Source organism: Mus musculus, chromosome 9 (genome assembly GCF_000001635.26).
Source record: "Mus musculus strain C57BL/6J chromosome 9, GRCm38.p6 C57BL/6J".
Taxonomy (NCBI): Eukaryota; Metazoa; Chordata; class Mammalia; order Rodentia; family Muridae; genus Mus; species Mus musculus.
The window spans coordinates 75,128,592-75,156,495 of record NC_000075.6 but is presented as its reverse complement, the minus strand read 5'-3'; the positions used below and the strand labels follow the sequence as shown (position 1 = coordinate 75,156,495).

At 38.5% G+C, this 27,904-nt stretch overlaps 1 protein-coding gene and 1 pseudogene across 8 annotated transcripts in view; one reads left to right on the top strand and one right to left on the bottom strand.

Moving 5' to 3' along the window:
- Myo5a (myosin VA) overlaps nt 1-27,904 on the bottom strand; it is a 153,890-nt gene that overhangs the window by 67,193 nt on the left and 58,793 nt on the right. For all 8 annotated transcript variants that reach the window (XM_006510827.4, XM_006510829.4, XM_006510832.4 and 5 more), the window contains exons 5-14: nt 26,368-26,524; nt 20,010-20,153; nt 15,767-15,848; nt 14,954-15,061; nt 12,317-12,423; nt 9,366-9,631; nt 8,559-8,640; nt 4,463-4,603; nt 2,615-2,740; nt 231-314 (exon numbers count right to left, since the gene is read on the bottom strand). In XM_006510827.4, the coding sequence (XP_006510890.1) occupies nt 231-314; nt 2,615-2,740; nt 4,463-4,603; nt 8,559-8,640; nt 9,366-9,631; nt 12,317-12,423; nt 14,954-15,061; nt 15,767-15,848; nt 20,010-20,153; nt 26,368-26,524 (1,297 nt within the window). The remainder of the gene's footprint in view (nt 1-230; nt 315-2,614; nt 2,741-4,462; nt 4,604-8,558; nt 8,641-9,365; nt 9,632-12,316; nt 12,424-14,953; nt 15,062-15,766; nt 15,849-20,009; nt 20,154-26,367; nt 26,525-27,904) is intronic.
- On the top strand, nt 22,355-23,088 carry Gm16353 (predicted gene 16353; annotated as a pseudogene).

Genomic DNA, 27,904 nt, shown 5'->3' with positions numbered 1-27,904 from the left:
CCTCATGGGTGACATGTGACTAATACAATGCTACCTCACTATAAGAATCAAACTGTCAACATTTGAACAGTACTCTATATAGGACCTGACACGTGTTACGTGTTATATTTTGACAAATTATAATCTGTAAATAAAACTGATTTTGTTAGAAAAATCACAATTAGTATTAAAAGACGAGTGCTGAAGCAATTAACATTTTATGGATCATATCTTGATAAGAGTAAATTTACCTTGCTTGACTTAAGGACTTTAATTTGTTCTTCAAAAACAGTATCTTTATTCTTTTCAAGAAAACCTTCACACTGGTACTCCACCTGAAATCACATGAAAAAAATATCTTCTAAATGACAACACTCTGGAATAGATATAGTCATCAACAAAAACAAATTTATTGTCCAGACTCTATGACTAGCTCTCAGCAAGCGGTACCATCAGTTAATTCTAAGAGATCAATGCTATTTCCAGGGAGAGGTGTGGTAACTCACTATAGCAAACCTGGGGAAATATAAACAAAGTACTCAATTCCTACCACAAGAGCTACTTGTACATACATGCTTATTGCTGCACTAATTGTAACAGCTAAGAAGTGGAACCAGTCTCAATGTCTATCAAGAGAATGGAGAAACAACATGTAGTACATACATACAATGGAGTTTTATTCAGCCACAATAAAAATGAAACCATGACATTTTCAGGAAAACTGATACACATGGAAGTCATTATGTTGAATGAAGTAAGCCAAACCAAAAAACCAAATACTTCATATCTTCCCTCCTATGTGGATCCTACATTTCAATTGTGTGTGCATGAGTACATATGCACACATATTAATGTAGGTCATGAAGCTAGAAAAGGGAGCATAACAGGAAAGAAGAGCTCTCAATGAGGAAAAAAAGAAAAGGTAATGGAATATGTGTGACATGAATAGAATACATGTGTCATGAAGGCAGAACGGGGCTATGGGATAGGAAATGGGACCACAAGAAGAGGGCAGGGAACAGTGGAAAGAACTAGAGGGCAGGGATAAATAAGAACAGAGTGCGTAAGAAAAAGGATAAAATGAAATCCATAGCACATGCCAAGAATTCCAGCACATAGGAGGTAGAGGCAGGAGGATTAGGAGTTCAAGGGTGGCCTCAGCTATACAGTAAGTTTAAGGCCAGCCTTAGGTTCATAGACCTTGTCCCAAAAAAACCAAAAATCTATTATCTTACATGTTAACTCAAAAACAAAAACAAAAACCAACTAATAAAAACAGTAGAATAAAAAAGAAATATGTAAACTCTATTAAGTTAACAAATACCAATTTCCTAACAGTGGTAGTGATTGCTGATAAAATGAGATCAAAATGCTCTATCAGTTCATGGGTAAACAGACTTGTAAGCTGATTTTTCTCCCCCATGGCCAAAGAGAGCTCCTTCTAGGCTGATCCAGTGTATAGTCTAAGCTGGTAAGCCATTTGTACAAGCAGAAGTGTTCCTTTGAGGCAGCATTTCTCAACCTGTGGGGTGTGACTCCTTTGAAGGTGGAATGACCCTTTTGCAGGGATCGCCTAAGACCATTGGAAAAAGCAGATATTTACATTAGGATTCATAACAGTAGCAAAGTTACAGTTATGGAGTAGGAACAAAAATAATCATATGGTTGGGGTCATACAGCATGAAGAACTGTATTAAAGGGTCACAGCATTAGGAAGGGTGAGAACCACTGCTCTAAGGAGGGAAAAGACTACGTGAAGAGAGGCTGTGGATGCGTGAGAAGCTGATGATGGACAGAGGGAGAAGATGGGCAAATACTGGATAATTTGGTGAAGTGGGACTACTTGAGAATTCTTTTTCTTCTAAAATCCCACAACGTTAGCCATTTCCCACTCATCCTATACTCCTAAGGTCACGTTAGTCATTCAAAGGTTTCAAGCCAAGACTAGACGGTCAGAAAACTCTATTCATAAAGAGGCCTTCAGAAATCTCACAACACAGCCTGTCCCATAACTTCCTTGCAATGTAAACTAGTCACATAGTCCCCGACTTGCTACGTGAACTATAGAACTTGTGAAGAATACATCACCATGCTTGCACAGGAGACAAAAATCCAGTCTCTGGTATGAAACCTGTGAGGCCTTTAGAAGTAATGCATGCACTCCGAGATGTAGTATGTATATACACCATTTTAGTACTACCAAAAAGTTTAATAAAGTCATGCATACCATAAATTACATTAATTTTTCATACTTAAACACATAAATACCCACCTCAATTGGGCTAAAAATTATGAATCGATCTCATGTTAGTTCAAGTCAGAGATTAGGTTTGGGTGCTAAACAAGTTATGAAAACACTTTTGGTTTTCAGTTTCTTGAATTTCAACATTTCAGACAAAGACTTTTGACCCATATTTACTTAATATGTAATCAACTCAAGTTACAGTGGGAAAAAACCCAGATGGCAGTACTGAAGACTGCTTTCCCTGAAAGGACTTTAAAGGAAGCAAGTGCTGCCAAAACAAACAAACAAACAAACAAACAAACAAACCAACCAATACTTGACTACTGATTTTTATTATAATTCGATGTAAATTACAGAAAAAGGAAAAAAAAAGACAAAAAGTTTCCTTACTTTGTCAGCAAAATGTTTGATGATGAAAGCTTTGTTTGACATGCGGGGCTTCTCAAAGAGGGCACATTTGTTCAAATGTGTGTTGTACAGTTTTTGGGCCCATGTGTCATCTGTGCCTTTAGGCATCTTGGGGAGAAAAAAGAAAGTGAAGTGATGACTGAGTGCTAAAGGTCTTCTGCGACATCAGCAACAAGACACCAGTTCCTATGTTCAACTTAATAATTCATTCTTTATTCTCATCCACACAAGCTAACCACCAATGAAGGAAGGGTGTGGCTTGGGGTGACCCGGTACAACACGTGAGTGACAATCTGCCTATACCAGGAGTCATCAATATTTAATTTTTTAATACAATAAAGGCTTTGCAAGTTAAAGATAAAATACAATTATTAGGCATACTTTATTTTTTTAAATTGCTAAATGGAAGTAACATTTATACACAGTAAAATATTAATATAACCCAGAAAGGTATGAACTGGTAGTCTGTCTCCTCTTGCCATTTCCAGAAACTTTACTACTTGTTACCTGTTTTTAAGACACGTACTTGAGTGGGCTCATTCAATATACTCCTTGCATTTCCCAGTCTTACTTAGTCATTAGGTTGCTACTAAATTTTTGTTATGACAAGTGTCATATTCCTCTTGTACATACACACTTTCAGTATATTTGTAAGTATACTTATAGGCTAAACTCCCAAGTCAAAGGGCACACATGTTTATGATTCTGCTTTCCTATAAAATCTGTTGTATGAATTATTGTCCTTCATCAAATGTATACATGTAATTATTAATTTAGTCTCAACAAATGAAAGGTACCAAATTTATATTAGCCTACTTGATTGATACTGATAAAAGCAGTATCAATTTTTGCTTTGCTTTCTTATTTTTAATCTCAAATAAGAATGACTATGCTTTTTATCACATGCATTCTTTCTTTAAAAAACCTTCAAATTTTATTTATTATAATTATGTGTATTTGAAGGCAAGTACATGCCATACCCTGCCACTGTGGGATCTGGGGATTGAACTCAGGTCATCAGATCTGTATAGCAAGTGTTTTTACTCACTGAGCCGTCTCTTCAGCCCCACATACATTTTAACACTAAGTCTGGCTCCTTATAAGGGTCAATACAGCATAAGCTGTGATTTATTGTCTATAAAGTAAAAGAAGCCTGAGAAATAAAGGTTTGCCTAAGGTCCTTCAGTAATAAAGTGGAAGAGTCAACGATTTTATAACATCCCACGTCCTTAAATGTTAAAGCAAATAAAATGATTATTATTTATGTCAATAACAAATATTCAAAATATGGCTATTTAGAACTATTCAAAACAATTTTGGGGCAGTTTCTTGTATTTCAATATATTCTGCTGATCAAAAATATTAAACATTAAAAACAAAAATGATAAAAAGCAGTAACAATTGTCAATATGTAGTCGGCTAAAAACAGAAGGGAAATAAATTCTCCTAGCTTCACTTTTAATACAATCCTTAGCGTTGTGGCCCATGAGAAAGCTCAGCAGGTAAAAGCGCAGGCTATGCAAGCCGGATGACCTAAGTGCATTCCCACATCCCACAGTAGGAGGAGGGAACTGGCTCCTGAAAGTTGTTCTGACCACGAATATGAGTTGTGGCACATGTGTATCACATATACATATACATGCACACACACAGCTAAATAGTAAAAAAAAAAAAAATTAAAAGAACCTTTGGGGTCTAATGTCTCTTCAGAATGAACAAGAGGACCCTTGTCACAATGACATACTGGAGAGTTTCTGCTTGCACCCACTTGTTCTGTAGCCTTGATCCATCTATCTTGACAAGCTAAGTACTGCAGAAAATTATAATTACCTTACATTCCTCATCCAGCAAATCGAGAATTCCCAGTTTAGATTCTATAAGATTGATACAAGGCTGATTATCATAGAAATCTATAAGTGTCCATGGAATCTGTTCCTTCATATATTCCTCCTGTTCCAATTTGAAGACATGCTGAAATAAAGAGAAAATGGCAGTCATTATCAGATTATTATCATAAGGAATGTCATCAAGGAGCACACTTCTATAGCTCATGGCTCTCAGTAACAATAGCCTCATGAAAAGGCAGAAACCATGTACAGAAAGCCTTAGCTATACGCATTCATCATAAAAAAATAAATCTAAGCATGCAATCTAATTTTTTGTTATATTCAGAAAGGTTATCAATATGTAAACCAGGTTAGCCTGAGATTCTTTATGTAGCCCAGGCCAGATGTGAATTTGCACTCTGCCTTAGTCTTGCAGGTGCTGAGATTACAGGCATACATCACCACATCAGGCCTAGATATGTTTTGAATGGCAGATACATACAACAGTCCTTGTGATTTTTAAATATATGTGTACCATCCACAGCACCCCTTCTCTTCCCCCATTCACTCTTTAGTCAGACTATGTACTGAGTCTATACTATGTGTCAGTCACCGCCTGTGATCAACAGTACAGACAGGGATGCTGCACGTGTGAACTGGGAGAGAACTAGCAGACATCAAATAGTTACAGAATAAAAGTGAGGTGGAAATTTCAGGTTTCTTTAATAACTCAGTTGTGTCACATGGTATTTTCCTGGAAGCTATCTTGTGAGAGGGCATGTGATATTTTGCCTAAAACAGATACTTGAGAGGGTGTGTGATGTGTGATGTTTAAAAAAAAAACAGCGGGAGGATGCTCTTGCATTGCTATGGCATGCAGTGCTTCGGTGGTCTTTGCTGGTCTTCACTTCATAGAGAGAAACATGCTAAAGAACGTCTCCTGGTGTTCCAGCTGATTCTGCCACTTCTGACTCGTGCAGACTAGGTGGAGCCTTGCCGTTTCTCCTAGATCACCCTGCCACTACTGATTTGTGTTTGGTGTTTGCTATTGAACTAGACTGCTGGTATCCTAAAAATGAAGAGTGGAGTTGCCCCAAGTAACTACTTCTAAACAGGTACACAAAACCCTTTTCCTACTAACCTTCTTTATCCCCTACCCGTGGTTGATGGGGTTGAAGCATTTAAGAACCTTAAATAAAATACGTTTTAAAAAAGTATATAAGTCTACATAAAAGCGCAGGTACCATATTATGAAAAAGAATAACAAAAGTCCTCATCTAGTTCGGATATGGTGTTTGGGGAGGTTTCCCTGGGGAAGGGCTTGTGATCAAGTTCTGAATATGAATAAAAACTAAACTGGTCCAGGTGGGGAGGCAACCCAACCACTGCCTCTGCTTCAGCCTGCTGCTCCAGCCAAGTTGGCTGATATCACAGCTTCTAGTCTCACTACAGACATTAATGACCACTACTGGCTCTTAAATTTCTCTTTACCTATTTCTTCTGGATCCTCTGACTCATTCTTTCTTGCCAATTTTTCTTTTTCCTAGAAAAACTAACTTTTTGTGGCTGTGGTCTAACAATACCTATTTTCTTGGACCCCAAGTTTTAGAACTCAAAGGTGACAGAGAGATTTTTGATACTCTCACTCACTCTTTGTGTACTTGGAACTTTCCCATTATATTCTACACTTATGGTTATACTTAGTTCATTTGCAGTAATAATCCTTGATCAAAAAGATCATCTAAGCCAGGCAGTGGTGGTGCATGCCTTTGATCCCAGCACTCTGGAGGGAGAAGCAGGCAGATGACTGTGAGTTTAAGGCCAGCCTGGTCTACAGAGTGAGTTTCAGGACAGCCAGAGCGACCCAGGGAAACCCTGTCTCAAAAAACAAAAAACAAAAAACCATCCATATAATTGTAATGAACAAATGTGTTGTTATTTTTATTTATAAAGGGGTAAACAAGGAATATTTGAGAATTGTGGATTTGGGGGCTGGAGAGCTGGCTCAGTGGTTAAGAGCACCTGTTGCTCTTGCGCAGGACCTCAGTTCAGTTCCTAGTACTCACAGGTAGCTCACAACTATGCTTAACTGGTCAAAAATGAGTCCTGTTATTATGGAAAACCTTAATCAACCTGTATCAAACAGTGAAACAGCTTTACTTGCTAAACAAAGATAGTTAAATGTTTATCAAAGTACTTATATTTTGCAATGTCAAACACCTTAGTTAAAATTTTAGTCCCAAATGCACACAACTCCAATCTGGCTGCCTACAATCAGAAACTTTAAATTTTCTTTGCTATATTTTTTAGTATTTATTTCAAATTTTAAAAGAATATACTAATCAGAGAGCTGGAGATATGGCTTAGTGGTTAAGAGCACTGACTACCCTTCCAAAGGGCCCAGGGTTCAATTCCCAGCACCCACAATTGTCTATAACTCCAGTTCCAGAGGATCCAGCAACCTTACACAGACATATATACATGTAAAACACCAATGTACATAAAATAAAAATAAGAAAATCATTGTTTAAGAAAATGTTTAGAAAAAATATGCTTATCAGCCTTTTTTGACTTCTCAATTTGAAGTTTTGTCTTTGTTTTCCCCAGTTATTGGTCTTTATGTAAAAGGTTTCTATATCATAGAAAATAAAGTTTGAAAACAAGCAGCATCTAAAAATAGCACAGTATTCTGTCATAGCTGAAACTTCTTTAAAGGACTCAACAAAACCTAAAAAATGAACTGTACTGTCTCTAGCTTTACCAACTACAATGATCTTTGTTTTCTGAAAATAAAAAGAATGTTTTTCAAGCACAATTTACTGTTTTACACTATTGCAGAAATTTATATACTAAAGCATAGATCATTTTGAGAGAAATTTAGCATTTATTTCAGGCAAAGAACTATCTCTGTTTAAACTGGGTGATATGGTGGTGGCAAGTCTGTAATCTAATACTTGGAATGCAGAGGAGGGAGGTTAGCTCAAAGTTAGTGTAAGCCCCTCCTAAAATATACCCACTGCCATTGCCTCAGTGAAAAAAACAGGCTACTGAAAAGATCATTTGTAAAATTCTGACATCTTCCTAACATAGCAAATGGTGTTAGTTATAACCCCACATTTAGTTGGTGTCTAAACAGGAATAGAAGGACTCAATAGTAGTGCCTGCCCCACTTCTTGAATCTCTCATTCAAATTATTTGTCCCAAATGTTCATTATTCCAGATAAGGGATAACCTTTGAACATTTTTTAATGTTATATTAATTTGTAACATTGTTCCAAACTCTGTTCCCTGGCAGTTTCCCTACTCTAAATCCATTATAAGAATTACAGTTCAGTCCTTCTTAGAAGGGGGAACAGAATAAATACTCATAGGAGCAAATATAGAGACAAAGTGTGGAGGAGAGACTACCCCACCTGGGGATCCATCCCATATACAGTCACCAAACCCAGACACTATTGTCGATGCCAAGAAGTGCTTGCGGACAGGAGCCTGATATAGCTGTCTCCTGAGAGGCTCTTCCAGTGCCTGACAAATACAGAGGTTGATGCTCACAGCCAACCATTGGACTGAGCACAGGATCCCCAATGGAGAAGTCAGAGAAAGGACTGAAGGAGCTGAAGGGGTTTGCAACCCCATAGGAAGAACAACAATATCAACCAACAAGACCTCACAGAACTTCCAGGGACTAAACCATCAGCCAAAGAGTACACATGGAGGGATCCATGGCTTCAGCTGCATATGTAGCAGAGGATGGTCTTGTCAAACTTCAATGGGAGGAGAGGCCCTTGGTCCTGTGAAGGCTTGATGCCCCAGTGTAGGGGAATGCCAGGGTGGGGAGGCAGGAGTTGGTGGGTGGGTAAGAGAACACCCTTATAGAAGCAGAAGCAGGGGGAGGGGGTGGGATGGGGATTCTGGAGGGAAACCAGGTAAGGGGATAAAATCTGAAATGTAAATAAAGAAAATATTTAATAAAAGAAGAGAAAAAAGAACTACAGTTCAGGAGTTTATTTCAAAGACCAAGCTTTTTTTTTTTTTTTTTAGACTAAGAATTCAAAAGGAAAGTTTGTAGAAGAATCTTATTCAAGAAAGAAAATTCTTACCATGTTGAATTGTTGTTGTAGTTTTTCATTTGCATAATTTATGCAGAACTGTTCAAAACTATTTATTTCAAATGTTTCAAATCTGTAATACCAAAAATATAAGGTAGGAAGAAAAGAAAAAGAACAGTTTTAAAAAAATATTTAAAATATGCACACTTGAAAGAGAAAAATGTGAAGTCTCTTAACATTATCTTCTCCATATCTGATAAAAGTCTGTAAGTTGGAGAGTCAGCACAGGATGAGCATCAGCTGAGACAGTCCTGCCTAAGGATGTATAGCCTTGGCTTTTTGAGGCCCCTTCATATCCAGTAGGAAACAACAAATCAATGCTAAAGCAACAGTTCCTGTCAATTTATACTCCAAACATTTCACAGAGAAGTGGGAGGTAGAAACAGAAACCTAACAGGTTCTTCTGAAAATCTGAACCAGAGAGTGAAAAATTAGCTGCCAAACAAGTCCATGTACAAAAAATATCAATGTTACAGAATGCAACTAGAAATGAAATCATATTTTTAGAAATTCAATAATTTGCCATATAAGAGTGTGAAAACCAATTAATTCAATCTATTAGCTTTGTAGATAGATTCTGGAGCTGAGTTAATTTTTGTTTAAGCAATGTGTAAGGGTTTTTTTTTTTTTTGCATCATTATATCTCCATTATCAAAGACACTTCTGAATGGTTATAAGTTAGGATTTCCTTCTCTTCTCCAGTAGAAAACAAAATTAAACAGTGCTCAGAGGTACAAAATACCCCCAAACAAACAACTGCTTTCCAGCAGAGTAGGGCAGCCAGCCAAATGCACTCACCCATAGATGTCCAGCACGCCGATGAAAGAGTGCTGCTTGACAGCAGAATGGAGAGCCTGATTGACGTGGTCAACAATCCAGTTAAAGAGCTTTGCATAGATGTGCTTTGCTAAAGCATCTCGGGCATTTGTGGCCTGCAGCTTGGAGATGGGCTTGATGTATGTCTCTGTGGCAGTAGCCAGCTTTCGGTGGCAGAGCCAGTGACACATCTCTTCATAATCCACACCCATAAGGTCACAGAAGATGGTAAGAGGTTCGTGCTTGGGCTACCAAAAGAGAATGTGTTATTGCCTATGGCCAAATCAAAGAATAATTTCTGGAAAAAGTCACACAATTCAGCACTATCTTTGTCAAATGGACATCAACATCACTCACACCTGATCAGTGAGTATAATCAGAAGCATTCATAGCCTAGGATCTGGAAGTCACTTTGTAATATCTTGTAGGGCTCATTTTAAACAAAAAACTTTCTTGGTTTTTCATAGATTTGTCTGTCTCTCTCTTAGGTTATATTCAATCACTCAATCAGAAATCTTGTCAGGTGGCCATCAAATCTGTGCTATTAAACAAGCATAGCTCCTGTGTGGTTTGAATGCGAATGGATCTCAGCAGATCATGTATCTCAATACTTGATCCTCAGTTAGTGGAACTGTTTGCAGATGATTGGGAGGTATGCCATTCTTGACGGAGGTGTGTTACTGGGAGCAGATCTGGAGGTTTCAAACACTCACACCACTCCCAGCGTCTCTTCTCTACCTTGTGCATGTGGATCAAGACATAAGCTCTTAGCTACTGCCATTACTGCCATGCGTGTCTGCCTGCTGCCACGCTCCCTGTGTGACAGTCATGGACTCATTCTCTGAAACTATAAGCCCCAAATATATTGTTTCTTCTATAAGTTGCCTTGTTCATGATGTCTGATCATAGCAACACCAAGTGTCTGCAGTCTTAAGGGGGACATACTTATTGACCTGTAAAACACTGAAAAGAGACAGACACAGTGCTGAAAATCCACAGGAGGGGAGTTCTCTCTATCAAGGCAGGAGACAATTACCTTAGATAATAGATTAGGGTATGAAAGAATAGCGGGTACTTCTTGGTCAAGAGAAAAGCTGTCTAAGTTGAAGTAACAGCAAGATTTAAAAAAAAAAGTAGTAGGAGGGAAACTAGCAAGAGGAGGAAGTAAGGCTAAGTAAAGCAGAAAATGTACAAAATGAAGCCAGAGAACACGATTGACCTTCATCCTCAGGCCACAGAAGGTCTGAAGAGGCTTGAAGTAGACAGTCTGATGTCATTTGAAGGGCTTTTAGGTTGGAATTCTTTAATGACTAACATATCCCTGAATCCCTTACATATCTTCTGTGGATCTTATATGAGTGAGGTTGCTAAATACTTGTCTTGTTTAATCTATATTGCTGTATTTTATTTTCCCGTATCTTGCATCTGACAACATTCCTGGGGAGTGGGCAGATTTTACATCATCTCTCAGTGAAAACTGAGGAAATGAGATCCAAGAGAACAAACAACCTGACAACAATAATCACATGGCTCGTTCATATCACCATTGTCATTAAAACCTGAGGTCATCACTTCAGATTCAAATCAGTACCTTCACTTACAGCACCTATCAATCATGAAGGAGTGATATGTGCTACAGCATGAAACAACTTTGAAAGGCCACATATCGCATGATTCAATTTCTATTAACATCCAGGGTACATAACTCGCCAGAGGCAAGACGTAGACTCAGGTTGTCGAGTTGAGGAGATAGGAGTAAAGTTGGCTACAGGCAAGGTGCCCAGGCTTCTTTCTGAAAGTCGTTTCAGCTGCCTGTGAACGTACTTATGGTTGAACATATCTATGAGCATAATCACAGCCATATATTGGTGTTGCTAAATTATATCTCAATAAAATATGCTTTTGGAAACAAAACAAAACAAAACGAAAACAAAAAACTGGTGCTAGGTGTGATTATGCACTCCTGTAATCCCAGATTGTCACAAGTTTGAGGCCGGCCTGGGCCACAGACAAGACTCTATTTTGAAAAAAGAGTGGGTGGGGGTGTGTGTGATTATTTTCTTAAAAGAAATTAGAGGTTTAAATCAGAGCCATCATTTTCATCTTTAAAAACTACTAGGCCAGAGAGATGGGTAAGTGGGCAAAAGAGCTTGAAGCCACACAAGCCTGATGACCTACGTTCAATCTCCAGGACACAGGTAAAAAGCTGGGCATGATGGCAATCATCTCTAATCCCAGTCAGTACTCCACAATGAAATGGAAAGCCAAGGCAGGAGAACTGGCCAAAGGTTCCCGGTCTAGAATACCATGAGCAGGTAGCAACAAGAGAGACCTGCCTCAATGGGGTGGAAGAGGAGAACTGACTCCCAAATGTTGTACTTTGGATTCCACATGTGTGGCACATACATGCCAGCACTCACATACACACACACACACACAAACACACAAGTAAAAATAACAGGGTTGAATAGATAGGTCAGCAGTGAAAAGTACTTGCCACAAAATATCAGGACTGGAGTTTGCGTTCCTGCACCCATGTAATAAGCTACTGCCTGAACCTCTAGCTCTAAGAGATCCAATGTCCTCTTCTGGCCTCTGTACACATACAGCTTTGTGTACCTGTGTGCTTATACATGTGTACAAACACAGAATAAATAAAATAATAAATAAACAAATAAATGAAGCAATTAAATCTACTGTAGATCTAGGGAGATGGCTCAGTAGATAAAGTAGACCTGAATTTGCCCCCCAAAATCATGTTCAAAAAGACTAACATGGTGGCATGTTACAAATACAGTGATTGCCTAGCATGTGCAGAGACCCCTAGCTTGTTCTACTTGTTCTAGCCCCAGTAGTAAAAGAAACAAACAAACAAACAAACAAACAAAACTAATACACAGGCCACCATCGCATTAAGCTTGTTCTGAACTTACAGGTATTGTGCAGCTGTCTGAATCCCGAGATGCAAATCCAACATTGCCTAAGTGAAGAATGCCAGCAAGTATTCGAAAAATTCCCATTTGGTAAGATTCACTAATTCCTGGAATAGAATAGAGTAAACAAGCAATTGATGTCAGAATAGCAACAAAGTAATTATAAGAAAATTTTAAGTCTATTATTAATTCTTGAATATTGCCAGATGTGCATAGTACATTCATAGTCACATATAACAACACTTTCATCTTTGAGACAGTAACATACTAGGCAGTTTAGCAATGTGGGTTGTACAGTGTGCCTAATCTGGTCTATGTCCTGCCACATCACACACGGACAAGACACTTCATTGTCTCTGCTTTGGTTTTCTCATTTGAGATAAGGCGATAATTCTTCAAAGAGTGTCTGCAATATTAAATGAAATAGTGCACAGAGTATACCCAGACATGCCAGGTGATTAAAAAAAATCACATCTTAGATATTTAGGTAGTTTATTATTATTATTATTGCTACTACTTATCCCTACTTTAATACATATTGCAGCCCGATAAGGCTGATTTAAGTTGGATTATTGAATTACTTCTAAGTAGGTTAATTAGAAATGAGAGATCCAAAAATTCGAAGTGTTCAGATGGTTTTATATCCCAAGCTAATGAGTGAAGATCCAAACACAGCATTGGAACAAGACCTAAGTGACAGGGTGAGATTAGAAAGTTGGATACTTTCTGGCTTTTACCAGATCTGGTTTCAATTTTTTAGTGAAGAACATACATTCTAGAATATTAAACATAATTCTGTAAGTAAAAGTAGTAAAACTATTGCAAAAACATTTTTATAAAGGAAAATTGAGAATTTACTTTATGGTGAATAGTTTTGCTATTTCCTACATTATGTAATGGCGCTTGCACCCCTCCCTGCCCCCCGCTCCAGACAAAGTTTAGCCTTGTCAGTATAGCCCTTGCTGTCCTAAAACTCACTCTGTAGAATAAGCTGGACTCAAACTCAGAGATTCTCCTGCCTCTGCTTCCCGAGTGCTGGGAATAAAGGCGTGTACTACCACACATTGTACATCCATAGTAAGGTTATAATCTACCATGTCTGGACAGCTTTCCTGAGCTTGGTGCAAAATGGAAGACTCCGTTTTCTCAGCAGGGATTCCTCTTCCCCAACTGATCTGGGGAGCCTGACCTCCAATATTTTACCTGAGGAATGTCACATAATCCTTGATGGAAATTACAAATTCAACCTCCTGGAATCCCTCTCCATGCAAATGAGGTATCCATAGAACTGTAAGCCTCAGCCAATGAAACTTCACACTAAGAACCCTTTCCCATTACCCAAGGTTCACATATATAGCCCTTGATTAACCCAAATAAAGTGTATGTGTACACGCTATTTCATTGAATACTGTCTGACAGAGCTGTTTCATTGAATGTTGTCTAAAAGAACTATAACACTGAAGAGCTGTAACACTGAAATCTTTGGAGAAAAACCCTACCTGACACCCCTCCTCCAAGCCCTTGACCCCCTACTCCCCACCTTCCCATCTTCTCCCCACCCCACCCCACCTGTAGCATTCACTGCTGGACCAGGATCCTGTCCACCTACCCATTCTGGACTTTGCTACATCCTTCCCCACCTGGTGTGCAGCAATGCCTGGACACCCAAAGAGAAAAAGTGGAAAACAGAACCACAGCACTGTACTGGTCTTTTAAAATTCTTAAGTAATACAATATTCTCTGGGACTTACTGTGCACATGGATCACTTGTAGTCCAAACCTTTGTGAAGTCGAATGAGAGAGTATGCATTTTTAGCAAGTCCTAGAGTGGTTAGGACCTAAGCTCCCTTACAAGAAGCACCAAAATACAGTATTTGAGTTACTCTATTCTAAGTGTTTTTTTAAGGACACCTTTAAAAATTGTATAACTCTCTCAAATCACAAAGAGAATAGTGGTATCTGTTTCAAAAGTACATGTGCATTTATAAAATTCTCAAACAATAAGATTTTAAAATTCCTTTATAAAAAAAAAAAAACAATGAAAACAGAAGAATACGTGTATTTTGTTAGTTTTGCTTAGCATCTGTACAGACCCTGAAGACAACAATAGAGACAATGCGGCAAAGGCTGCCCTGGCACAGTGACACAGGCCCTCCATCCCAGCAGACTGAGGCAGAGGGATTGCAAGACCTAGACCAGGCCGGGCTACATGGATAAAACCTATCTCCAAGCATTACCAACAAACAAAGCCAAAAAACCCCCTGAACAATCAAGCCCCCTAACAACCAAACCACCAAGACCCACAGGAATGTGTTTATACAAAAACCCATTTCAATTAGTCTCTAAATGTTTTTTTTAAACATTTAGCTAAAAGTTAATCTTACCTTTCCAGATGCTGAAATCCAGTTTTAAAGTGCAATTCAATAATCTTTGGTAAATTTACAAGGTTGAGACACTAGTGCCACTAGCTAATCCTAGAACAATTCTAAAAACACCATGCTGATTTCTCTGTGTTCCATACGTAAGAAATGTCCCAGCATCACTGACCAGTTAACACAAAGACAAATCGATATTCCAAACAAAGACACTTGAGTCCAAATGACCAGCACTCATGAGTCCAAGACAGACAGACATTACCCAGCAGAGTGCAGGCCTGCCTGGTGTGCGCCATCTCCTTCGCATCATCTACTCCTTCTATCATAGGGCTGCCTCCTTGCTTCGTGTAATGAAAACTATCTGCATTTCCTGCAGTGAAGGAAAGAAAAGGTTTTTAGTCTATGAGAAGGTTGTACTTCAACCCTACAAACATGCTGAATTAGAGGTAGTGACAACACACTGATTTTACACACACACACACACACACACAGTTTAGAGTCTGCCCAGTTTATACACATTCTAATATAAGATTTAAGATTTTATCTCAATTGGTGAAATAAATGATGTTTTCTTCAGATTTAGTTCCAAACAAGCTACTAGGACAAATTTCCTCTTTCATCAGAACAGTTTTTAAAAATATATAAAAGCAGAGAGGTGAGTCAGGCAGTGCTGGCACCATTCCTACCATTCCTTTAATTCCAACCCTTGGGACACAGAGACAGCTGGATAGCTATGAGTTCTAGACCAGCCTGGTCTACAGAGCTACACAAAGAAATCCTGTCTCAAAAGGAAACAAACAAAACAAAACAAACAACAACATAAACAAACAAAATAGCAGAGGCTAGAACCTGAACCCATCTATTTTTTACTTACCTTATCCAGCTTCAACAAGGCCAATCCTGTACCTGATTAGAGCTACCCCATCCTTCCCATGGGAGTTCTAAAGCCAGATTCAGACCTCTAAGACTCATTTTTTTTTTTGTAAATATTTTAGTATGAAGAATTTCTTTTTGACAAGCTTGAAAACTCAAAACGTAACAGAAAAGAACATCAAATCTAGTGTCATATCCATACCTAACCGCAGCATTTTAAACTCAGGTAACTTTGCCGAAGCACAGAGCTGATAGAAGATATGGTAGTTTCTCTCCTCTTCTGCCTTTGAAATAAGAAGAGTTTTCAATTGTGGCATTTTAATATAAAACTCGGGAAACCTATGATAATATAAAATTTTAATATTTAATTATCTCAGTAAAACTCCACATTTTGTAAAACTGATTTAAATAATAATTAACCCTTATGATTTATAGTATATATGGCAAGATAAGAGGATGGCTTGAGACTTGAAGCCAAGCTGGGCAAAACAGTAATATTCTGTCTCTTGAAAAATAAAAAATAAGTAATAAAGATGTACTAGTAATATTCAGTATAAATACCAGCTAGCAAGGATTTTAAGGTTTTTTAGTATTATAGTCTAAACCCACGACCTTGAATATTCTAGACAAGTGTTCCCTACCACTGCACTACACCTCAAGTCCAGTTTTGATCCTTGATTTTGAGATAGTCTTATCTGAATGTCTCTTCTGGCTCGGAATTACTCTGTAGGTCAGACAGCCCTTGAACCTGTGAGTCTCCCAATTCAGCCTCCTGAGAGGCCCGTTCCACTGTGCCTGGCTTAGTAACGCTCTCTGAATTAGTGAACAACTTGATAGATGGCCAAAATAATGATTTTGAAGTGGTTCTCCAGTAATTCTGGAGAAACTAAAATAATTTTTTGGTGTGCTCATCATCATTTTCTGTTAATAACTTCTAGATTTACAGTAATCTTAATACTCTATCAAAAAGAGAATAATCTCTTCCTTGCCATATTTTAACAATGATCTCATGACTATAATAAATCCATAAACATACTCTCCCTATATATTTATACACTATAAACTTTGTAGTTTATAAAAATATACATATGTTATGTATATTTTCCTATCAACAATAGTTGATAAAATAAAAAATAATAATTTATAATCTATGGTCAATTTTTAGTATTTCCTTAGTCTTTTTCTACATATACACCTAGAGTACAGTTACAAAATTACTAAAATACAATCAGCATATCTTTACAATTTGCAGTATATCTATGTTGATAAAGATTAATTGTAGTAAGTTGAAAGGAAGTCTTTAAACCTAAAGGCATCAATGAGTACTGCAGTGACAGAGGACACTGAACAAACATACCAATGACCACAAGCACGATGAGGCAAGAGAACAGGTGCGTCAGCACACAGAAACTAGAAAGGCAGGTGAGTCTGCAGAAACATATGGTCATCTTTGTACAGGATGGCTAGTGCTTATTGACTATGATTCATTTGCTATAGCTAACATTCTCAGTGTTCTAGACTCCTGGAGACTGGGGAGCTGCAAGACTTACTAAGCCTTAGCACTCTTCACTAGGCAGTCCTAGCCACCAGTCAACAACTGGCCAAGGTCGGTTTCCCTCCTTTGCTACCTTTGCTCACAATCCTACAAATTTCTCTTTTTCAAAGATTAATTTTTTTCTTTATGTATATAGGTGTTTGCCTGTATGTATGCCTATGTACCACATGTGTGCGGTATGTGTAGAAGCCAGGAGAGGGTGTTGAATCCCCTGAACCTAGAGTTACAGACAGTTGGTAACCATCATATTGGTACTGGGATTTGAACTAACATTCTCTCTTAAGCTCTGAGTCATGTCATTAGCCCCATGTTCCTACACATTTCTATGTGGACTTCATCCATTTCTGTTTCACTCATTCTTTCTTCTCATTAATAGAGAATTTGTTTTTGTTTTAAATCCTATATGTGAATAGTACTATCGTTCTTAACTTAAATCTAGAGTAATAGTGTGGAGGGTTGCTATTACCTTACTATGAATATCAAATGCTATAAACTTATACATATCAAATGTTATAGTTTATTTAAGATTAAATATTTAATCAGGCACAATCCCAAAGTCAAAGCCAAGGTGTTTGGATACCCCAACTCATGCATCTTGGTATGTGCTAGACAACTTCAAAGCCACAAAAGACTTAGGCAATAAAACAATGGACCCTGCCATGTGGAATATTTGAATTTTAATGATGTGGCATCCAGCACATGGGTCACTGAAACTCTGGGTCTCAGTATGAGGTATGTAGTGGGTCACCACGAACTACATATTGACATTTTTATGATAATCTACAATCCCTAGTATGTCTACAATGTATGACTACACACCAGCTAGTGCTATAAATGTGTAACATGTCTCCCTTTCCATTAGAAAGGAGCAACAATATAAGTGCCAACAAAAATCCTACATAAATATTCAACTATGGTTTAAATAGCAGTCTATAACGAGGTTACAAAGACTTTCTTTTAGCTCTGTGGCAGAACAGAGCTGGGCTGAAACATCAGAGTTAACAGGAAGAATGCTGGGAACCCTTCCTTACTGGGTTTCTTCTAAAGAGCATGTTCACAAAAAGCCCTGCCTATTCGAACTTGGGACTGATATTATGTAAATATTCTATAATAGATCAGGGCCACATGGCTCAGTACCTGTTGGGTTTTTTTCCTTTGCTCATTAGCCCACTTCCATTCCTTAGATCTTTTTCCTTTCTTAATGAGCTGTCTGTTTCTATTTCTAACCATGTCCCTTCGCAATCCTTTGCTCTAGGGTACAAGAGCCTAGAATTGGGTGTCTCAGAACTCAGATCTGGGGCTAAACACTCCTAAGCACACTTTTCCTTTCACTGTCTGATCTCCATGCTTAGCTTAGAAGACCTGGCTTTTCTGTATCTTCCCTCTTCCTGGTGGCTACTGGGATTCTGAGCTTTCCTCTATTTTTGCTTTACTTTCAAACTTTAATAAAATTATCCTCAAGCCTCTGAGTCCAGTTTTTCAACTATATTAATAAGACTAAGAACTCAAAAACTCCCCCTTTATAATTTCCCTGATAACATTATTATCCTACCCAAATAATGTCATATCATAAGAATAAAAAAGAAGGAAACAGGACAGGTATATTTTGTTTTTCTTGAGATGAGTTCAAATTGTAACTCTTTGAAGACATAGATAAATGCTTTCTTTGTCAGTTGGAAAATAGAGACAAAACTAAATAGCACCTCTTTTTAACTAACCTTTCCAACAAGCATCTTGTAAGAAAAAGTCAAAACCACTATACCAGACTCAGAAAGACAAATACTGCATTCTTTCTGTTATATGCAGAATCTAGATTTAAATATAAATAAATGCATTACACATGCACATATATAAAACAACATGAACAAACAACATGAAAATAGTATAGAGACCTTGATGAGGAATGATGTTTGAAGTAGGGGGATGGTAGAGAACAAGAGCTCATGGAGTAGAGAAGATATAACATGTTTTTTTTTTTCCATGCAAACCTAGCTTTAAGATATAGATAGATATGCATACATATATGTATATGAATGAAAGCAGACCAGCAAGAGAAAAGAAGAACAGCAGAGAGTAGAGGAGTGGTGTGGAGCTAGGAACAATTACATACCTGTGCATGGCTATCATAATGAAATTCGTTATTTTGTACAGTAACTGAAATGTTAGTAAAATATGAAACATGAAACCTAAATCAGTGTCCACTCTCAAGGACTATTAGGTTAAAGAGGTAGTCCTCTACTTCTGATGCAGCAGTTTACATTTCACATGTTTCTATCCAAGTGTGACTTACAGTAATACTGTGAGAATATGCTCAAGAGTTCTATGAAATAAAGTATATCATACTAGTAAGCAAGGGCTCTATAGTGGTTTTGTATGGATTTTTTTCCTTGGCCATAAAGTGACCATCATCTTGGAGAAGAAATTATGTTGGCCAAGGAAACTAATTGAGAACCCTAAAAAAGTAGCTGTGTGTGAAGTAACAGTGATGAAGCTGAGATAGTCCCTAGTAGAAAAAGGGAAATTGGGGTCACAGAAGCTTCAGCTGAGATTGCAGCCATCACTTTCTGTTCTGTCCACCCTCAGTGCAAATGATCTTGGGAGATGCTAGGAAATAAAAAGCAAAAAACAGAAGGTTAACTGGAAGGGGGCTCTATGATGCAGTTTCCATGAGGTTGTCACCCACTATGGAGGGAAATTCACGATGATAGAGCTGCTTTGAGGTTAACCATCTATGTAGATAAGCCTAATGAATTCAGTGGACTCCCATAATAAAGTCTGTATTCTGTACTTGATGCTCTCTTTGGGTGTTTGTTCCTATCTCCCCAAGAAAATGTCACATAACAGTAATTATAAAGTAATCCTAAAACACACAGCAGCGCATGCAGCTTACCTGGAACACCACTCTGGATTTCTCTAAAAGGTAAGTTCTCATATTGGCACCGATGATTCTGTACCTCTTGTCAAAACCAATTTCAATATATTTTCCAAACCGGCTGCTATTATCATTCCTGGTTGTTTTGGCATTTCCAATTGACTAAGAAGCAAGAGAGAAATCAAGATCTTAGAAGGGCAATGCATGGCATTTACAAAGCTTACTCAGAGAGAGAAGGAATAGAATCCAACTCTTCCATTTTTAGTGATTCTTTAAAGATGAGAACCAATTTTGCCCCTGTAGGGAGCACAAGTGTCTGCTTTGCCCCCAGCTACACAGGTAAATACCAATAGTCTTCTTTTGTCTTGTTATTCTCACAGAAATGCATTTCAGAAGCAGAACTGATGGACGCAGCAGTGGTGAAATTTTCATACACCATTTGGGGTATGCAAACATTCACATCAGCAGAGAGAGATATATAGGGCTGGAGCTGCCAGAGCAAAGCCTTGTCCTTAGCTTCCAAACACTCAGAAGACTGCCTTATGTAAATGAAATCATTAAGACAAAGAAAAAAATTCCTGGAAATGCTAGTTTGGTATAAAAGGTCTCTTTAGAAACTAGCCAGTTCTATCATTTTATCCTATAGCAAAAAGAGGAAAAGCGATACTGCTTATAAGCAGAGTATTAATATTATCCATTCTACTGATTGATTACATTTTGAGGCAGCATCTCACATAGCCCAGGCCAGCCATGAGTTCTGTATATAGCTAAGGGTGCCTTAAACTTATATCCTCAGGCGTCTACTTCCCAGATGCAGAGGCATGTGTCACCATGCCTGGATTTATGCATTCAATTTAAATGCCATTTTCAGAAACCAGAAGTAAAAACATGTCTCTTTCTTGTATACACTGTGAATGTGTGTATGTGTACAAGCACGTGTGTGAGGTTGCACTGTACACGTGTGTGCATGTGTACATGAAGCCCAGAGGTTAGTGTCAATTGTCTTCCTTGATAGTTCTCCACTTTATTTAGTGAGGTAGGATTTCTCACTCAACCCAAAGCTTACTGACAATTCAGCTTATCTCAATACCCAACTTGCCCTTGGATTTCCATCTCTACCTCCTAAGCACTAGGATTTTAGGTAAGCCACCAAACCCAGCTTTTTTGGTTATATTTTTATGTTTTGTTTTGTTTTTGAGACAAAGTATATGGCTATCCTAGAACTACTTATGGAGACCAGGCTGGCCTCAAACCCTCCTACCTCTGTCTTCCAAGTGCTGAGATCAAAGGCATGTGCCACCACTGCCCAGCTAAACCCAGCTTTTTAATGGAGGTGTTTAAGACCTAAAGCCTGATTTGCATGCTTACAGGGCAAGCACTTTATCTATAGAGCCACCCCTCCAGAACATAATTGGTTTTTGTTGTTGTTGTTTTGTGTTTGTTTGTTTGCTTGTTTTAAATACAGGGTCTTAATGTAGTCCAGGTTCACCCTGAATTTGCTATGTAGCTGAGGATGGATGAGCTTGAACTCCTGATCCTCCTGCCCCTACCTGTAGAGTGCTAGGATTCAGGCATGTGCACAAGGCTTTGTTCATGTTAGGCAGGCACTCTTCCAAATGAGTAGCATCTACAGCCCAACATCGATTTTAATGGTTTTATCTAACTTGTAAGTATCTTCAACCACATACTGAGAATACAACTTTCTACTAAATATCGTTCATAACCTTAAATTTTTGATGGCATATATCTACTTTTTTAACTTAGTGACATGCTTCTGTAACTCTTTTAAGTCAAAACAAAAACATAATGTAGATAGAAGAACAAGCATTCACACAATGCATATATTAAACACTGAATAGCTTTATTCCATATAAGATTAACGTTTGCCCCTTGTACAAAGTCTTTCAGGATTAGTATATGCAAACAGAGAAATGTGAAAATGGTATAGAATGTTAAGACAGAGAACAAGTTTCAGGGATAAAAACAATAGGACCCTAGCTAGCCACAGAGTCAGCATATTTGATTCTCTCATCAAAGAAAATGAGTTAGTATTTTAAAAGAAATATAGTGCCATAATTTGTGTTGGCTATGAAGATAGTATTTGAATTTAGATTGTTACTTTTAAAGCATTATAGAAAAGGAAATGATTGAATACTATCTTTCTAGCAAAATCAATGATTTAACAAAGCTTAAGATAATTTAACTAAACAGACCCTAATTTAGAAACTATAAACTCATGTGAGCGTGTGTGTGTGTGTGTGTGTGTGTGTTTGTGTGTGTGTGTGTGTGTGTGTGTATGCGCGTGGTGGTTGTGTTTTAATACCCAAAGACCTTGATATATAAACAAACTCAGAAAATAAACCTTTGATTCAATGACAAAAGCCTTGGATAACTGATTGGCCAAAGATCCTACTGCAATAATATTTGGTGAAGATGTTGCCTTTAGTGGAGTTCTTCGATGTACTGTTCATTTATGAGACAAATGTGGAAACTGTCTTAAGAGCCCATTGTGTGAATAAGGGTTTGAAACTGGAATTGATCATTGGTATTGCCACCATTGCTGAAATTCAGTTTGCAGATTACACTTTCTGTGCCTTTGATCAAATTGGAGCTGCCAAGTGTCACTATTGTTCTGGGATCTTTTCAACTGTAGGGGTCTCACCATCAGGCCCACAGAACTCTCTCATTCTCAGAATCCTGAAGTTTGTTTTGCCAATTGCTCAGTGACGAGGTGATCGTACCCAAAAGCCCTTTCCAAGATAAGACATTTTTGTTGTCATAGATAGAGACTACAACAAAACAAAACAAAACAAAACAAAAAAACATGTACATTTTTGAGCCTAAGTAGTATTTTATAGGGCAGTAGTGTAACAGGTTCCCATAGTACTGTACAAGATCCATCTGCTACAGGCTGAAGTCATCCAGAAAGGCAGTAATGGAACTGTGGTTGTCTGAGGCACATGAGTTCACCAGATTTGAGAGATGGCTTCTATGACATGAAAAACACTTGGTGTGGTTTGTGAAATTGTTGATTTGTGGACTAAAGTGCCTCAGAACATAGATATATTTCATGTCTGTGTTTAAAACAGGGTGCCTGGAACTGGAGAGATATCTCAGTGGTTAAGAGCATTAGCTACTCTTGTAGAGGACCTGGAGTCAATTCCCAGCACCTACATGGTGGCTCTCAACCATCTATAACTCTAGTTCCAAGGGATCAGACGCTGTCTTCTGGCCTTTACAATCAATGCATGAACATGGTACACATACATATACGTATGGTATAGACCCATGCATGTAAAGTAAAAAATAAATAAATCTTAAAATATTTGAAGAACAAATCAGAACGCCTGCTGATTAGCCACGCTGCTCTTTTGATGGTGCTTCACATCCAAGATCAGCTCCACAGTCCAAGAACAATTGCTTTTGAAACTCAGGAGCTCCCATTTCCAGAGTGTGTGGATATGACACTATTTCCTCATGTGTTCTCGCCATTTTATATCCCAGACAAAGGGAAGTACTGCAATGCCCTTAAAAAATAATCAACTACTGATCACAGAGAACACCAGGAAACTTGTGACTAGACATGGAAAAATTTTAATTCTTTTTATTGTTCCATACTTGTCTCCTCTTTAAATTATAGCTTTTTGGAATGAACTATCATGGGTGCCAGGCTGGAGAGCTGCAAAGTACTTATTGTATTAATAAAAGTGGATCCATCCCCATGGGGTGTTTTAGAGAAACTGTTCAACAGGTGGTAATTTTTTTTTTTTTTTTTTTTTTTTTTTTGGTTTGGTTGGTTTTTTTGTTTTTTCGAGACAGGGTTTCTCTGTGTAGCCCTGGCTGTCCTGGAACTCACTCTGTAGTCCAGAAGACACTATTTTATGGCAGTCTTCCTCATTCTTTGGCTCTTACAATCTTTCTGACCCCTCTTTTGTGATGTTCCTGAGCACTGGGGGAGGAGTGTAAATACAGATGTCACACTGAGGGCTGAGCACTTCACAATCATTTTTTCTTTTCTTTTTGTTTTTGTTTTTGTTTGTTTTTTTGTTTGTTTGTTTTTCGAGACAGGGTTTCTCTGTGTAGCCCTGGCTGTCCTGGAACTCACTTTGTAGACTAGGCTGGCCTCGAACTCAGAAATCTGCCTGTCTCTGCCTCCCAAGTGCTGGGATTAAAGGCGTGCACCACCACGCCCGGCCATTTTTTCTTTATGCTCTGACCAATTGTGACTTAGCTCACCCTTCTTGACATACAGAAAACTAATTATTCCATATATTTCTTTGATGATTTATTTTTAAAATGAGAATAATAATAAATACAGAATTTTTAGTGGAAAAGATACATTCTGTCCAAAAGTATATACAAGGTTACCTGCAGTAAAAGCAGGCGCATGGAGTGCTTACCAGGTCCTGCCCTATGTAATTTCCTTTTTATATCTAAGTCAGTTAGAGAAAAGTGGTCCACAATTTCTACTCTTAAACTTGTATCTACTGTCCACTTCTCATACTATACTGGCAACTTGCTAAAACAACACTACATACTGTGAGAAAAGGGTAGGGTAGGGCTAAAGCAGACCTTTTTGTCATTCAGTAAAACATTTAAACATAAAACAAATGGTCGGATGAAGCAACAGAAATCAGTAAAAAGGGGACTACTGGGGGTGGTGGGTATAAGTGGCAGGAGGAGGAAGCTTTGAACCAATTATCATTGCTAAGTATGGTGCTTAGTTTCCATGAGTTTGTACACTTTGTGTAGTTTCTATTGCTTTTGACATCAAGATTTATTCCACTAAGATCAGATAGAATGTTCATTTGGAATTTTCAGTAGGTATTTGTTAGGTCCATTCAATTTATAATGTTGGCCTAGCTCAAGAGTTTCTCTGTTTAGCTTTTGTTTGTTTGTGATGAACTGTATATTGGTGAGAGCAGAAATCACTCACTAGTATCACTGTGTTTTTATACTCTGTGGTTTTATATCGAACAGTATGACTTCAATATTAGCATCAGTAACATCCACTACTATAGATAGAGTGAAATCCTCACAAAATCTTAATTCTAGATTTTACTACTTTCCTTTGGCATAGCCATCTGCTCCTTCCTGCCCATGCTGTATCAGAAACCTCTTTCTCCTCCTTCCTGCAGCACTCCTAGCTTTGGAAGCCTCTCTGCTTCCTCAAAGTATCTTGTCTAGGTCATGCCGGAATGGAAGATCTGCAGCTCTAAAGGATAGCCATGTAGACATATGTCACAGCATTGTTTTAGAGATGTTACACACAGCACTGCAAACCAGGCACAATTACCTCTGGGCAGATTACTGCAAAAGCCACTTGTACCAAGGTGCATCAGATCAATTTTAGCTCCATCCATTTGGGTGATAAAGAAAACTTGGCAGAGGAAAAAGACAGGAATAAAATCATGCCCATTTGAATTTTTAACGAAAAAGGTTTGTTTCTGCATGTTCTGATTTCTGTTTAATGAAATCTATTTTTCTCATTTTCTTATGAAACTGTAACTTTCCTGAAGTACCATTTTTAACAAATAATACCCTTCCAGCTAGAAACCTTCAGACATCAAATTTTCATACATCCAATCCCCTATCTTTGGCACAGGCGTTTCTACTTTGTTTCTGTATTTGGCTTTGGTTTGGTTTAGTTTTCCGAGGCAGAGTCTCCCTTTGCTACCCAGGCCTGCCTCAAACTCATGGTGAGCCCCCTGCTGTAAGCCTCTACATTACTGGGATAACAGGCATGAGTCATCACACCCAGATCTATCTGACCTTTGAAGGTACCTTATCTTTTCATAGTATTTCCTTTCTCAAGAATGTGCAATTTTGAATTTCTTTACTATACTATACTTTGCTGTATAATTTATTTTTTTAAAAGTAAAAATGCTCATGTGATTAGGGTTTATGTATATAACTTGGACTTTGGAAAAAAGTTAAAATTTGTAGCTAAAGAGGTTGAACTATGGATAGAAAACATACTGTGGAAAGAGTAATGGAACTCATTCCTGCTTGAGTGAGAGCAATCCTGTTTATAAACAGGAACCGGGGACTGGGAGGAAATGAGTGACTTCACCCCTGGACAAGGAGCAGTCAGTATGAAGAAGTGCTGCCTGGTACTATAGGCAGAATTCTCTCTCAACGTTAAAAGGCAGAATAACAGCATAAAGCAGGTCCTTCTACAGTAGGATTTACTTGAAATACCAACCTTACCGAGTTTTCAGCTTTCCTACATCTTTTACTAAGATACAGAAAAGTATTTCCTTAACTTCAGTGGCTGGAAACCTTAGACTTTCTGACAGGTACTGTATCAATCAGGTAGTCAGTCTGTTTCTTAACTAGAGACTGTTTTCAAACGGTTGAAAATGTCCTGTCTTACCTCCATGATGGGGTTGGAGGCCAAGACCTTTTCCTCAACATTGGCCTCACTGGCAGAGCCACTTACAGTTGCGAAGTACCGCATGGCATACTTAGCAGAGACCGTCTTCCCTGCGCCTGACTCTCCACTTACAATGATGGACTGATTTCGTTCATCCCTGGAAAACAAATCAAAGTGACTTTCAGTGCGTCCACTTCTGGACATGGCCACTTTTGTGCCTTTCTCCCTGATAAGGCAGAGTGTGGAAGCAAAGCAGAAGAATTACTAGTTATGAACAGGACAGAAAAGAAGGACATACCATTAACTGAGAGAGAATTGTGTAACTACGGACAACTCTGTAGTACTGGCATTCTGAATTTTCTGTGTGTGTATCTCAAACACAGTATTTTATTCATTTGCATTAGTATTTTATAATACTGTTGTCAGCTACTACAGAAGAAAAGGGGGATATTTTTTTGGCTCCACAGCTAAAGAATTTAGGGGAAAATGTGCTTAATTAAAATTTTATAAAATCATTTGAAATATCTCAAAATGTCCATCTGTTAATGATCTGTGAAGCTGCATTTCCAAAAAGCTACCATTTGATGTTGGCTAATTTCATTTAAAAATTATTCCACAATTGAAACTTTTCTCCTCTTCTCCCCATCCTCTTCTTCATCTTCCCACTCTTCTTCCTCCTCCTCCCTTCTCCCACCTCCTCCTTCTCTTTTATTTTTTTGAGACAGCTGTCCTGATCCCCCAGCCTCTTCCTCCAAAGTGCTGGGATTAAAGGCACACAACAGGATCAGGTTGGGGCAGCGGGGAGGATGGAGGGAGAGAGTGCTCGGAGAGACAACTGGAACTGGGGGCATTTCAGGGTGAGGTAGAATCCTAGTGTAGTGGAAACTCCCAGGAACCTATGAGGGTGACTCTAGGGAAAACTCCTAGTAATGAGGGGTAGGGAGTCTAAACCAGATATCTTCTGTAACCAGGCAAGACTTCCAGTGGAGGGATTAGGATAGCAAATCTTCAACCTATAATGTGTCCTGCCTGTAGATGGAGGGAGGGAACTGAATGGGAGAGGGTATGGGGAGGGGAATGGGGATGGTTGGAACCAGGTATAGGGAGGTACTGGAGGGACAGCTAGATGGCCATGAGAATGAATGGAAACCTGCAACAGGGATGGGGATGTAGGGGAATCTCCAGGAAGAGACAGAGACTTGGGATAAGGAAGACGCCTAAGACTCAATGGGGGTGCCAGGTGTGGCTCACAACATTGGGGATATGGAACCTGAAGAGGCCACCTCCTGTAGCCAGGCAGAGACCCCAGTGGAGGTATAGGGATACCAATCTACCCTCAAAACTTTCAACCCAAAATTTATCTTGTCTGCAAGTAATGCAGTCACAGGGGAAGGAACAGAGATTGAGGGAACAGCCAACCAATAACTAGCCCAACCTGAGATCCATCCCATGAGCAAGCACAATCCCTGACACTATTAATGATACTGTTATGCTTGCAGACAGGAGTCTGGTGTGGCTGCCCTGTGAAAGGTTCTAC